Genomic DNA, 15,639 nt, shown 5'->3' on the forward strand with positions numbered 1-15,639 from the left:
CAGCGCTAATAATCACTACTAAAAGACTGACCAGGTTCAGCGCTGACGCTCTTGACCGCTCCTTCATCCTCATCCTCATCCTCTCCTTTATTGCCGTGAGAAAGCAGCCGGCGAAGCAGACTACAGTAGCGCGTCATGTTTGTGAGTGTGTGTGTGTGTCACGTCGCTGTCAGTTCAAACTCTCAGAGCTGGAAATATGTGTGTGTCGGTCTTGAGCCTCTCTCTCTCTCTCTATGCATGTAAAACACTCGGTCAACGAATGAGTGACTGTCGGTTCGCCTCTGATATTTGCCTGTGCAAATGTGTTTGTGTTAGAGGGTGTGTCTGTCTGTAATAGAGACGGACGGATGTGTGTGTGTGTCAAATGTCCCCACAAGTGTAGCAAAACCAATAAAGTTTTAACCTGTTGGAACATTTTTGGGGTCTCCATGAGGAAAAGGCTCATAAATCAAAATAAAAGGTTTATGAAAATGTAAAAAAAAACGAATGTTTCTGGTGAGGATTGGTTTAAGGGTATAATGTTGGGGTAAGAATGATAAGTTAAACACTCCCTGACAAAAGTCTTGTTGCCTGACTAAGTTTTAGGATCAGCAAGTAATAAGTTGACTTCTAGTTGATGATTTGGTGTCAGAAGGGTCTTATATGAAAGGTAAAGGCCTCTAGATTTTGCTTATTTGAGCACAATAAAATCTGATCATGTCTTGATTATTAATGATTTGATTAGGACAGTAAGGTCTGACTCTGCTTAGACTAAAGTCTCATCACTGAACAGAAATAATGTCCAGTATAGAATATAAAGTCCTGCTGCAGTGGAGACAGAATGAATATTGTGTCTGACTCCATCATGAGCTTGGAGGACTGCATCCATACATCTCTGCACTGACTCAAATCACTGATTAATAAAGTCATCTGGAACGGCAGAGAAAGCGTTCCTGCAGGACTCCCAGAGCTCATCAAGACTCTTTGTGTTCATCTTCAGTGCCTCCTCCTTCATCTTACCCCAGACATGCTCAATAATGATCATGCTAGGTGACTGGGCTGGCCAATCCTGGAGCAGCTTGACCTTCTTTGCTTTCAGGAGCTTTGATGTGGAGGCTGAAGTATGAGGAGCGCTATCCTGCTGGAGAATTGTCCCTCTCCTGTGGTTTGTAATGTAATGGGCAGCACAAATGTCTTGATACCTCAGGCTGTTGATGTTGCAGCTCTCTTGCACACCCCCATACTGAATGCAACCCCAAACCATGATTTCTCCTTCACCAAACTTGGCTGATTTCTGTGAGAATCTTGGCTGCATGCGGGATCCAGTAGTACTTCAGCAGTATATGTGATGATTGGCATGCAGTTCAACAGATGATTCAGCAGAAACATTGACCCTCAGCCACTTTTTCAAGTGATCAACTATTAGTCAAGTTATTATTTGTTGCTCTTACTACTGGCATCATGTTTGTGTAAGTTTCCTCCGGGTGCTCCGGTTTCCCCCACAGTCCAAACACATGCGCTTTATGTGAATTTAATAAACTAAACTGGCCATAGTGTATGAGTGTGTGTGTGTAAATGTGAGAGTGTATGGGTGTTTCCCAGTACTGGGTTGCAGCTGGAAGAGCATCCGCTGTGTAAAACAAATGCTAGATAAGTTGGCGACCCCTAATAAGTCTTGAGTCGTCAAGAATCTTGAACACCTTGATTATTTGGATCAGGTTGGAGCAAAACTGTGCAGAGCTGCAGCCCTCCAGGAACTGAGTTTGAGACCCATCGTTTATATGCAAATAAATATGTGTCAATCAGAGATTCGATCATGAAATAACTATTATAGTCATTAACTAAAACATTTTTATTGCTAGTTTTGTTTAAGTAAAGTCTGCTTTATCACTTTTAGTATTAATAATCAGTTTTTCTCAGTCTCTTTGGCACATTTCTCCGACAAGAATTGAATTTAGCAAAACAGTAAATGCATTTGTCAAAATAACACGTACAAATAGCAAAACATCATGGATTCCCTGCAAAAGCCAGTTTCTTGCTCAAAATCCTTAGATCATCTCTCAAAACTAAATGTATGTTTCAATGAACATCAGTCAGTGCCGTTGGAATAAAATGTCCTTGGGCACTATTTTGACGCAAAATGCAGGGCGCAAACGCTTTCAGGGCGCATTTTTGCTAATTTAAGGACGGGAAAATCCGCTTTGCGCCGTGGCGCATGGTCTAAAAGGGTTGAGTTAATTTTCTTAATGAGTTATAGGTGTGTTTTGAGAATAAACCAATCAGAGTCTCATCTCCCATTCCCTTTAAGAGCCAGCTGCGTCACGCCATAAGCGCATTTTGACATAAAGTAAGTTCGCTTTCGCTCTCGTGGATAGGGAAACCTTACCGCACAGACATCAATTAGCCTATAAGTAAATAATTTCGTTTGTTAAGCGCAAATATTTGTTTAAAAACTATTTCTAAATTCAGTTCTAATTTCCAGAAAACGAATAAACGGACAATAATAACGAAGTATGTTCAAAAACAAATGTTGGAGTTATTTCCAAATACACCTGCCATGCCCCATATGGTCTAAAACCTGACAGGTGGACAAATCTAAGCCTGTTTTTAATAAAACAAATATAAATATGGATATAATAAATAATACTGCTAATAATAATAACATTATACAAAAGCAAATTGAATGAACTGAAAAAGCCTCCAAGGATGAAGAAAGTATGACGGCAGTGGTTTTTAAATTCATGTTGGCTAGAAATTACTATGTTTTGTAATATTTTAATCATTTATATTTATATCCTATATATCCTTATTATCCTATATATCCTTAATATATTATATATTTTTCATATTTAAAGATATTTGCGTATTGCTCTGCATCTTGTGTGTAGTGTGTAAGCCAGGCGCACTCTGCGCCAGACAATAGACCGACTTTGTTCTGGTCAAAAGAACAGACTATTCACAGTTTCTCAAAATAGCAACGCGCCAAAACACACCTGCTTTTTTAGACAAGAACGCCTATGGGCAAACATTTAAGAGCAAATGCATATGCTATTTAAACAGCGTGGCGCAATGCCTCAAAATGACCCTTGCGCCAAGCTGAAAGTAGCAAAAGAGTATTGCGTCCTGCCTTGTGCCACATTGCGCCGGGTGTATGATAGGGCCCCTTGTGTTAATAGCCGCGTTTCCACTATCGCGCCTAAAGCAAGCAAGCCAGGGCGAGCCAAGGCCAGTCACGTTTCCACTGTCACTTCCGGGGGCTAATCGGGCCAAAGCAGGGCTTTCTTAGGGCTAGCGGGCAGCCTTCTTCCGCCCGCCGAATACCTTGGGCCAAAGAGCTCTACTGTTCTTATGTGCTGAAATACTGAACACTTTCCTTTACTTAAGATATAATATGCAACATCCTTAAATAAAGGGGAATCACCAATTAAGCGTCATATAGCCTATAGGGAAAAACATTATGTTTCAGGTCTCTCCGGAGCATTTGGGCTGAATGTTTGACATCGTCTATCTATATGAGGGTGTTCAAAATACATTTTCTACCGATGGAGAATTTCTGTGGTGTTATATTATGGATGGCGCGCTCCCTGCACTGGCAAGACCACTCGATGTTCGAGGCCAACAGTCGGTCGTCGAGTAAATGAATATGATGAATGCGAACACACAGGTTTGTGCTTATAGACATATCATGTACTGCTGTACAGTAACATGTCATTTGTTTGTTTCGGTTGTCTTCATTTTAATAGTTTCGCGATGGTGTGCTTTATCTGCCTGATACCCGCTGGAGCGCGCTGGTTGTGTGACATTTAAATTGGGGGACGTTCTGGGGGAGGGGTTTGCGTGACGGGGGGGGTTGGCGGAAGCGATCACAAATTAAGGAGCGGGGAAGGGAGGCGGGGTGGAGCGACAACGCGGGGAAGCCATCACAAACTGAGGAGCGATCACAAACCGAAAGCGGCGAGAGCGTCAATGAGAACCGGCGGCGAGAAACATTGCGGCGCGTCTTCTCCGGTGTGAGGTCAACTTTGAGCTATGATATGATGCGGTTCGGCGGCAAGCAATCAGAATGAAGTTGTCCACCGCTTGAGAGGTGTTTAAAGAACACAGACCTGTGACCACAGTTGTTTCCAAGAGTTTGATTATTGCGGCTGCTGGATTTTCAATTATTGAAAATTGCGATGACGCGGGGCCCCCTAATCACGCGGGCCCGCCCGCTACGCCACTGGTGACGCGCTGCAAGCTACTAGCCCGACAGTGGAAATGGACATGATTTCAGCCTCACTGCTCAACCTCCCAGGCGATTAGCCCGATAAAAGCCCTGGCTCGCACTGGCCCGACAGTGGAAATGCGGCTATTGTGTACAGATAAGACCAGAGGTGTCACACTCATTTTAGCTCAGGGGGCACATGGAGGAAAATCTATTCCCAAGCGGGCCGGACCAGTAAAATTACGGTATATATAACTTAAAAACAACAACTTCAAATTGTTTTCTTTGTTTGAATATTATCAACATAAAACATAAAGCTGGAGCGCTAGGACCACACCATCTCACAGAACTTCCTAACTTTTTTATATAGTTGCTAATTTATTTGGATTCAAACAATCTCATTCAGTGCGATTTGCTTGTCCACCAATGATAGTTGGGTTTAGGGGTGTGGGTGCCACGCCTCTTTTTTTATATCGTACGTTTTCAGACGACTGAACTTGTACGAATTAGCCACAAAACTGACAAAATGTGAAATAGTGAATTTCCTCGTGAGAACACCTCAGTGTGGTGTGGCAGGGCATACATGTGGTCTTTCTCTCTGAGAAAGCTGTAAAACTGATGCTGATTCAGGATACTTTATCGCAGGGGTTCTCAACCTTTTTCACTTTGGACCCACTTCCATCTCTGATCAATTTTTGTAGGCCCACCTGAAAAATATATTTAGTATGAAAAGCTCATTTAAACCGTTGTTTATTAAAAATATATGTATTATATATGTATAAATGTATTATATATATATATATATATATATATATATATATATATATATATATATATACATACATATATATATAATAATATATATAATTAATAAACAACGGTTTAAATAATATATATATATATATATATATATATATATATATATATAATAAATTTGCTGTGCCTTCTATCATTTTCTATTATCATAATTTTATAAAAAAAAATATATATAATTTTATTTAAATTTAAGTACATATAAAATTAAAACTGCATAATATATTATAATATTTAGTGACTATAACTTATAATATATAGTCACTGATCTGACTGAATATCTACTATTAAATATCTACTATTCAAAAATATACAGACAAATGTAAAATACAGTAAAGCACCCTAAATCGTGTTGATCTGATGGCGATTGAGTTTGCAGCTGGATATTATTGGGAGATCGCTGACAGGAACAGTCAACAGCTCCGGCAGAGCACGTCTGAAACTCATATGCAGGTTTTTTTTACAGTCTATGACAGAGACACCATTGAGCTTCGCTAGATCCTGTGTGGGCACACGTATGTTATAAATCCCTCACAGGACATTACAACAACTATGCAGATCAGTTAAATAGTTCACACAATAATACACATGAGAGACTTTCACTTCACGCATAGTTTGTGAACGAACCGACTTACGTGTTGCCTATTAGTTGCAGACGCGATCATGAGGCTGTTTTTGCGCCGAGTTTGAAGCAATCAATCACTGAACTGGAGAAAGTGCATTACTGCGTTCATTTTAATATAGCTTATTAATAATGAGATCCAAAAATTATAGTATTATATTGAGAGTTAATTTTAAGCCAGCTCGTGGCCCACCTTTAGGATCCCTGAGGCCCACTACTGGGCCGCGGCTCACTGGTTGAGAATCCCTGCTTTATCAGATGAAATTAACCGTTTGAAGTTGCGCCATCATGTGGACACAATTGGAACAGCAGCTTCTTTTATTGAAAAATTGCCAACCCAGGCTCATTCTGAAAACGTAGTCCAGCGGACGTTTCTGGAGACCGCAAAATACGTCCCGGGAGGTACGTATTTGTGCAGTTTTTGTTTTCGCGAATCTGCGAGAGGCCGCTGTGTGCGTTTTTTCGAATCTTGAACGTCTTTCAAGAGTGCCGTTCGCGCCCACGCTGTTCTCGCGTCAACCCACTAGAGGCTGCTGTCTGACTGACTGAATGATTGACTGTGCGACCGGCTAATCAGCTGACCCACCCTCCTCCTTCCCTGAACCCAACCAGTTTTACCGATTGACCCGCTCGCCCGCTTACTTCCCTAAACCCGAGCAACAATTTAGAAAAGACGTCTAGAAAAAGAAAAACCCTCGTCTGATTTTTTTTACCACGCTTTCGGATTTCACCACGTTCTCACCCTGTTATGAACTCGTTCGCTTTATTTTTTGGATTCTGTTTTTGTCTGTTTTTTGTCTGTTTTTGTCTGTTGTCTGTCTTGTTTTTTTACCTGATTTCTGGAACCGCTCTTCTCCGGACTCGAACCCGGTCGCCTTTGTCAACTCCTCCTCTCTGCATCCGAAGTCCGCCGACGCACACGATGAGCTGACCGGACAAACTGATTGCGGCGGGAAAGCCCTTCACACGGAGGTAAGCGGTCAGCTGGCAAGCGTGAAAGGGAACAGTGTCACACCGCCCCGTAGCGTTCGCTTAAAAAAATGAAATGCAGCCATATGTACCTCCCGGGACGTATTTCGAGGTCTCCAGAAACGTCCACGGGACTACATTTTCAGAATGAGCTTGGGTTGAAAATTGCAGCTCGTTTTTATACTTTACAGAATCATCTCGCGGGTCGGATTAAACCTGTTTGCGGTAGGGATGGGAAGATTAACCGATATGTATCGATACGCGGTCATGCGCGTGCACGATGCGAGTGCATCGGTAGAGCAGCAGAGGATGAATGAAATTTTGGAAGCAAATCGAGATGCATCGGTTTTTGCGAGATACAGCTTATATTTTTAATATAGAATGTATTTTTTATTTATTAACAAGTGTTGTCAACCTGTTATTGGCGCATAATTTAATCGACCTACATAAAGTAAGCCTTAGCAACGGATTTGCGGATGTGTACACTTACACTACAACTCAGTGTATCAGGTGTGCGGATGAAGCGGGAAGCAAAACAAACATTTTATTCCCCACTGAGTTTTAAATCTAAAGTATGGCAACATTATGGATTTAAGGATGGACGACTTGACAGGACAGATGCAATTTGCAAAATGTGCCGCACATCTGTAAAATACGCGGGCAGTACGAATAATCTGATATCTCACTTGAAGCGGCGCCACGGTGTTATTGTGGAAGCATCTTCCAGTGTTCCTGCATCCCCGGCTTCCTGCACTGCTTCAACTGTAGCTACCAGCTCCAAAAGTGGTGAGAAAAGCATTGAAAGTTTTCTCCATGCACAACAGTTTTGTGCGCTCTACGCCAATAACGAATGCTCTTGCACTGTTCATCTGCAAAGATTTTCAGCCTAGTGTCACGGAGAACGAAGGTTTTAAACACCTCCTCCTGTTAATTTGTATTTATTTATATTTTTATTAGCCTGTTGTTTACAGTGACAGTGATGTTTCAAAGCAGGATAACACTGCTAGTTCACCACCTTAAGTTTTGAATATTCAGTGGCACAATATATCTTTGTAAAACTTGTTTTCATAGTTTTCGGAAGGTATCAAAGTTAAAACACAATTCTTGTTGTGCAATGCTAAACCTTTATGTTGAAAGAGTGCAAATATATGTATTTTTTATATTTATTGCACTTATACATTCTGTTTATCTTGAAAATACTTAAATAATATGTGCTATATGTTCTAAAATGGCCTTCTACTGTAAACTGACACTCTGGCTCTGAGAGAAAAGCCAGTTTGTAAAAAAAGTCTTGGTTTTGCTTTGTTAATAAATAATCAAACTCATTCAATGGCACAGCATCCTCTTTCACATCATCTCATAAACTTGATCTAATTAGTTAGTGCTGAATTATCGCATTGTATCGTGATATGGGTGTATATCGTATCGTGTTGCATCGCAATATGTCACAAATGTATCGCTAATATATCGGATCGTATTCTTTGTATCGAGATGCGTATCGGATCGGCATTATAGCTTAGATGCCCAACCCTAGTTTGTGGGCATAATATTAGTACATCTGACGCCCCCTGGATAAGACAGTCAAATTACTTATTCATGTTTTTTGCTGTTTGTTCTGTTATTTGTTGACAGATCACGTCATTGTGATACAGAAAGGAAAAGACAGCACAGCATAGCACAAAGAAAAAACAAAAGTAGAAATGTGTACATAGGAAAACCTCCTTTGAGATGCACCTTTATTAGAAAGCATCAAGATTGAAGAAATACCAACTGGCCACAGCAACCTTCTTGCTGTGAGTTGACATTGCTAACCACTGCCAATTTAGTTCATCAATTCCCCTATAGCGCATGTTTTTGGACTGTAGGGGAAACCGAAGCACCCAGAGGAATCCCCCGCCAACACCGGGAGAACACAGCAATGTCAACTGGTTCAGCTGGGACTCGAACTAGCGACCTTCTTGCTGTGAGGTGAGAGTGCTAACCACTGAGCCACCATGCAGTAAATTGTTTAAATTAATAACAAAGACTTTAATTGAATTAAAGTGCAATTTTGATGTCGGAGAACATAAGCATTATTTTCCCGCATCTTCCTCTAATCATTAATTACAACGTTGAACAAAGCTGTTTTTTACAGTAGCCTTTATATGCGTCACGCTGTAAGTAAATGATTAAACGCAGAGCATTACATGAGGGCTGGAGTGTTCTCTGCTTGTATTGTGTACAGTACACTTACTGCATTAATAATACATGCAGTCTGCTATTCTAGTCTGCTTCACACACACACACACACACACACACTTCCTCTCTCTCTTTCAAACACACACATACACACACACAAAGAACACAAAGAGACACACAGACATACATGCACCCACACAAACACAATAAAGCACAATGGGTGGGTAGCACAATCGCCTCACAGCAAGAAGGTCACTGGTTCGAGCCCCGGCTGGGTCAGTTGGCATTTCTGTGTGGAGTTTGCATGTTCTCCCCGTGTTGGAGTGGGTTTCCTCCAGGTGCTCCGGTTTCCCCCACAGTCCAAACACATGTGCTATTGGGGAACTAATGAACTAAATTGGCTGTAGTGTATGAGTGTGTGTGTCTGTGTGTGTGTGTGTGTGTGTGTGTGTGTGTGTGTGTGTGTGTGTGTGTGTGTGTGTGTGTGTGAATGAGTGTGTATGGGTGTTTCCCAGTACTGGGTTGCAACTGGAAGGGCATCCGCTGCGTAAAACATATGCTGGATAAGTTGGCGGTTCATTCCACTGTTGCGACCCCTGATTAATAAAGGGACTAAGCCGAAAAGAAAATGAATGAATGAATGAATGAATGAATGAACAAAGGAATGATAGACACACACAATCACATACACACACACACACACTAGGGTTGGGTTGATAGACGATGCCGTAGTTCATCGCAGATGACCGGCAGACAAGACGATGTTGAGCCGGTATTGCAATCCTTCACAAAAACACACACTCAGGCACGGTTTACGCTAATACGTCTTAGTTATGAAATATGCCACGAAAACAATGTCCACACTGTATTTTACACTCTAAAAAATACGTATACAAAACAAAAACAATGTGCATTAATATATTCAAGTTTCGACAACTTCTAATAAAATGAAGTACAGATAACAAACTTTATTATGTCAGCCAAATCTTTTCCTCTTCAATCAGAGGCATTTTACATAGCAAAAACCTCAAATTTCAAGTCAAGTACTCAAATACAAAATAAGTTGTTTCAATTAGTTTTTTTTTATTAAAATTGAAAACACACCCAGTGTTATGTACATTAAAAAAATATTTTTTATTTGCTTGTTCAAACTACTTATTTAAAATAAGCTGATTCAACACAGATCTTGAGATTTTATTGGAACAACTTAAATTTTTTATGTCCAATCTATATAAATTAGTTAAAAGTGTTAAGTTAACTTAATTGATTTGTGTTGGAACGACATGAATGATGTGTGGAACCCTGCATTTTTCACAGTGTACTTAATTGTAATGTAATGTAATGTGTATTTATATAGCGCATTTATTGTGTATGGTCATACACACAAAGCGCTCCACAATGATGAAGGGGGGGTCTCTCCACACCACCACCAGTGTGCAGCATCCACTTGGATGATGCGACGGCAGCCACAGGACAACGGCGCCAGTTCGCTCACCACACACCAGCTATTGGTGGAGTGGGGAGACAGTGATCGAGCCAATTCAGTGGAAGGGTATGATTGGGAGGCCATGATCACAAGGGCCGATAGAGGGGCTTTGGCCAGGACACCGGGGTTACACCCCTGCTCTTTCACGAGAAGTGCCATGGGATTTTTAAAGACAGAGAGTCAGGACCTCGGTTTAACGTCTCATCCGAAAGACGGATTACATGCACAGTTTCGAGTTTAGAACCTCAAATAAATTAAGTATGCGGAATTGTTACTTTTTTTTGTTTGTTAATGTTTCATGTTCATGCTTGTAAGAAATACATTTAACAACAACATTTTTGGTTATCCGGACAAAATTTTACATTTTTATTTAATTAATTTATTAATTTATTTTTTTATTGAACCACAGGTTTTCATTGTTTTACAAAACAAAAACATGTACTGTCCCATATTATCAGCATATAAAAAAACATCGCTGTGCGGACTTAAAAATACAAAACAACTCCATTAGTGTGGAAAAATTGAGTCATCAACCCAATTTCTATCTCTAAATATCGTTTTAAAGTGACTGACTGATATATTTACCTTTAAATTTGCCACATTTTTGAATTGATGTAATTATCAATATTTTCCCGTTTTGAAAACTTAATAAAATTGTCCTGGCAACTTAAAAGTTTGAATCTAATCAGCATTTTAAATTTTTGAAGTTAATAATGTATTAAACTATGTAGTGGTAACAGACCTCTTGAGTTATTTTTTTTAGAGTAGCATTTCTGAACAGCTCTCCATCCACACTATACTGCTGAAAACACACATCACATGACCACACACACATACACACACACACACGCTATCATGTGCTGCAGCGTATGTGTGCCTGTGAGCTCCAGGCAGTCAGTGGGTGCTTAGAGCACAGTGCACGTTGGACAAATAATCAAGGATGTACCGCTGGATCACGTCTCACTTTAGTGGTTAAACAAGATATTTAATTAATCTTGTCTCTATCTAACAACTCTTCAGTCTTTTGAATCCAGGTAACGTGTCACAGCGTCAGTACACTGCTTCAGTCTTTCGCTTTCACGCTTGTACTTAGTAATTTTTGTGAAATTTAGTGTTGGTTGTGCACCTTTTTTACCAACCAAGTCTGTCAACGCCATTATAAGGACACAGATCACTCTGCCTATTCATGCCAGAGTCCTGCGGAAAAAGTGATTGACAGGAGGTAATTTGTATGCAACTTATCTTCATTTATTTATGATTTGTTTATGGGTAAAACAAAGACCATGCGGGTCAGGTAGTTAAAACGGTAGGCTACAAATAATTAATTCATTATGAATTAATTAACTATTCATAAATAATTGATGTACCACCTCCTATGCCACCGTCCATCGCAATGTTTCTCATTAGAATTCGTACAATGCCAAATTGGTCGACATCGCCCAACCCTAACACTCACACACAGACTCACACACACAGATTCATGTCCATCAAACACAATTATGAGTGTGTGTAAGCATCAGCAGCGTGAGAAAGGCGATCTGCACTTCTGCGTAATGCAGAGACATCGGCAGCTATTCTGAGTGTGTAAAGATGGAGTTACTGAGAGCAGGAGCTATTAATACTGCTGTTTACACACTCAGACTGCTGCGTACACGCATTCCTCTGCAACACATACACACACACGACAGAGATGGGACGGGTCTGTGTGTGTCTTAATGGAACAGAACTTGTAATTATGTGTGTGTGTGTGTGTGTGTGTGTGTGTGTGTGTGTGTGTTTGTTGAAATGGATCACAACCAGTAAATGTAATTTTGTATGTGACTGTGTAGGTGTGTGTGTGTGTGTGTGTGTGTGTGTGTGGTGTGTGTGTGTATGCAGATGCAGTTATCTTCTTTCTGTGTAGATGTGTGTGAAGGTGTGTGTGTGTGTGTGTGTGTGTGTGTGTGTGTGTGCAGATGCAGTCATCCCCAGCTACAGTGTGTGCGAGTGTGTCATAATGGACTGCAATCTGTAATTTTTTACGTGTGTGTGTGTGTGTGTGTGTGTGTGTTGTGTGTGTGTTTGTGTTTTGTGTGTTACTTATGGAACATGTGTGTGTGTGTGTGTGTCATAACAGAACACAATCTGTAATTTTGTATGCTTTCTTTGTAGGTGTGTGTGTGTGTGTGTGTGTGTGTGTGTGTGTATACAGATGCAGTTATCTCCTTCCATAATGTGTATGTGTGTGTCATAATGGACTGCAATCAGTAATTTTTTTAATGTGTGTGTGTTTGTGTTGTGTGCGTTACTTATGGTACAGAACCGGTTATTGCATGTGTATGTGTGTGTGTGTGTGTGTGTGTGTTGTGTGTGTGTTTGTGTTGTGTGCGTTACTTATGGTACAGAACCGGTTATTGCATGTGTGTATGTGTGTGTCATAACAGAACAGAATCTGTAATTTTGCATGCTTTCTGTGTAGGTGTGTGTGTGTGTGTGTGTGTGTGTGTGTGTGTGTGTGTGTGTGTGTGTGTGTGTGTGAGTGTGTATGTATGTGTGTGTATGTATTCAGATGCAGTTATCTCCATCTACAATGTGTACGTGTGTGTCATAATGGATTGCAATCAGTAATTTTTATGTGTGTGTGTTTGTGTTGTGTGTGTTTGTGTTGTGTGTGTTTGTTATGGAACAGAGCCTGTCATTGCATGTGTGTGTGTGTGTCATAATGGAACAGAATCTGTCATTTAGTATGTGTATGCTTATGTTTATGTATATGTGTGTGTTATTTCACAATTTTATTGAGCATTTGTATAGACTTCCCATGTTTATATATCAGGATAATGATGAATTCCTAAACATAAGCATCACAGAAACATGTAGAAACAATACAAGAAAAACTAGTAAAATCTCCTTAATGGCTGGTTGTCATAATATTTTACCATATAAAAGAAGACATTTGGGCCATCACAAGTACAGCTAAACCTACAAGTAGAGCACACACACACACACGATAGATAGATAGATAGATAGATAGATAGATAGATAGATAGATAGATAGATAGATAGATAGATAGATAGATAGATAGATAGATAGATAGATAGATAGATAGATAGATAGATAGATAGATAGATAGATAGATAGATAGATAGATAGATAGATAGATGGGTAGAGAGATAGATAGATAGATAGATAGATAGATAGATAGATAGATAGATAGATAGATAGATAGATAGATAGATAGATAGATAGATAGATAGATAGATAGATAGATAGATAGATAGATAGATAGATAGATAGATAGATAGATGGGTAGATAGATAGATAGATAGATAGATAGATAGATAGATAGATAGATAGATGGGTAGATAGATAGATAGATAGATAGATAGATAGATAGATAGATAGATAGATAGATAGATAGATAGATAGATAGATAGATAGATAGATAGATAGATAGATAGATAGATAGATAGATAGATAGATAGATAGATAGATAGATAGATAGATAGATAGATAGATAGATAGATGGGTAGAGAGATAGATAGATAGATAGATAGATAGATAGATAGATAGATAGATAGATAGATAGATAGATAGATAGATAGATAGATAGATAGATAGATAGATAGATAGATAGATAGATAGATAGATAGATAGATAGATAGATAGATAGATAGATAGATGGGTAGAGAGATAGATAGATAGATAGATAGATAGATAGATAGATAGATAGATAGATAGATAGATAGATAGATAGATAGATAGATAGATAGATAGATAGATAGATAGATAGATAGATAGATAGATAGATAGATAGATAGATGGGTAGATGGGTAGATAGATAGATAGATAGATAGATAGATAGATAGATAGATAGATAGATAGATAGATAGATAGATAGATAGATAGATAGATAGATAGATAGATAGATAGATAGATAGATAGATAGATAGATAGATAGATAGATGGGTAGAGAGATAGATAGATAGATAGATAGATAGATAGATAGATAGATAGATAGATAGATAGATAGATAGATAGATAGATAGATAGATAGATAGATAGATAGATAGATAGATAGATAGATAGATAGATAGATAGATAGATAGATAGATAGATAGATAGATGGGTAGATAGATGGGTAGAGAGATAGATAGATAGATAGATAGATAGATAGATAGATAGATAGATAGATAGATAGATAGATAGATAGATAGATAGATAGATAGATAGATAGATAGATAGATAGATAGATAGATAGATAGATAGATAGATAGATAGATAGATAGATAGATAGATAGATAGATAGATAGATGGATGGGTAGATAGATGGGTAGATAGATGGGTAGATAGATAGATAGATAGATAGATAGATAGATAGATAGATAGATAGATAGATAGATAGATAGATAGATAGATAGATAGATAGATAGATAGATAGATAGATAGATAGATAGATAGATAGATAGATAGATAGATAGATAGATAGATAGATGGATGGGTAGATAGATAGATAGATAGATAGATAGATAGATAGATAGATAGATAGATAGATAGATAGATAGATAGATAGATAGATAGATAGATAGATAGATAGATAGATAGATAGATAGATAGATAGATAGATAGATAGATAGATAGATAGATAGATAGATAGATAGAGAGTATGCTGCCACTTGCTGTTGTAATCCTGTAAATGCGCCATATCAAACACTACCTCACACAAATACTAGTGATATACACTGTAAAAACATTGGTAAATTAGGAGTTTTTCATATTTTGTGATTAGTGATTTATTTATATTTTATTATTATTTCTGCTTTTGAATTGCATTATGGCACTTTGATCTTTCTTCCAACAACTTTTAACCTTGAAATGTCGGGAAAAAAAGTGACTTTGATTAACAGTTTTAATGGTTTGCAGTGCTATATTGTCTGGGCTGGTGTTGTGCATGTCAATAAATGTCACTTTATTAAACTTGTTGAATTTTGATGTTGAATCAACATCAAAAGTCAACAGAGCAGAGATCAACATCCCATAATGCAGTTCACGACTGCAAATAAACCAAAAATACTACAGAATCACAAAATACAGACACTGTTAATGCACATATGGTTCAATACTTCAGTAAGATAATATAACTTTAATTGTAATAAATCCATGGATGGATGTATGGATGGATTGATTGAATGAAAGATTGATTCTTTTGCATATACAGGTAAAGTCAGAATTATTAGCCCCCTTGAATAATTAGCCCCCTGTATATTTTTTCCCCAATTTCTGAAGATTTTTTCAACACATTTCTAAACATAATAGTTTAAATAACTCATTTCTAATAATGTATTTATTGATTTATTTTATCTTTGCCATGATGACAGTACATAATATTTGACTAGATATTCTTTAAGACA

General features: G+C 38.5%; 1 protein-coding gene across 2 annotated transcripts in view; it reads right to left on the reverse strand.

Moving 5' to 3' along the window:
* fgf12b (fibroblast growth factor 12b) overlaps nucleotides 1–15,639 on the reverse strand; it is a 99,611-nt gene that overhangs the window by 68,394 nt on the left and 15,578 nt on the right. Inside the window, exon 1 of one of the 2 annotated variants that reach the window (XM_005169729.6) lies at nucleotides 32–351. Coding sequence (XP_005169786.1) covers nucleotides 32–137 — 106 coding nt within the window. The 5' untranslated portion in view covers nucleotides 138–351. 2 annotated transcript variants of the gene reach the window in all.

The sequence above is a fragment of the Danio rerio genome, chromosome 15 (genome assembly GCF_049306965.1).
Source record: "Danio rerio strain Tuebingen ecotype United States chromosome 15, GRCz12tu, whole genome shotgun sequence".
Lineage (NCBI taxonomy): Eukaryota > Metazoa > Chordata > Actinopteri > Cypriniformes > Danionidae > Danio > Danio rerio.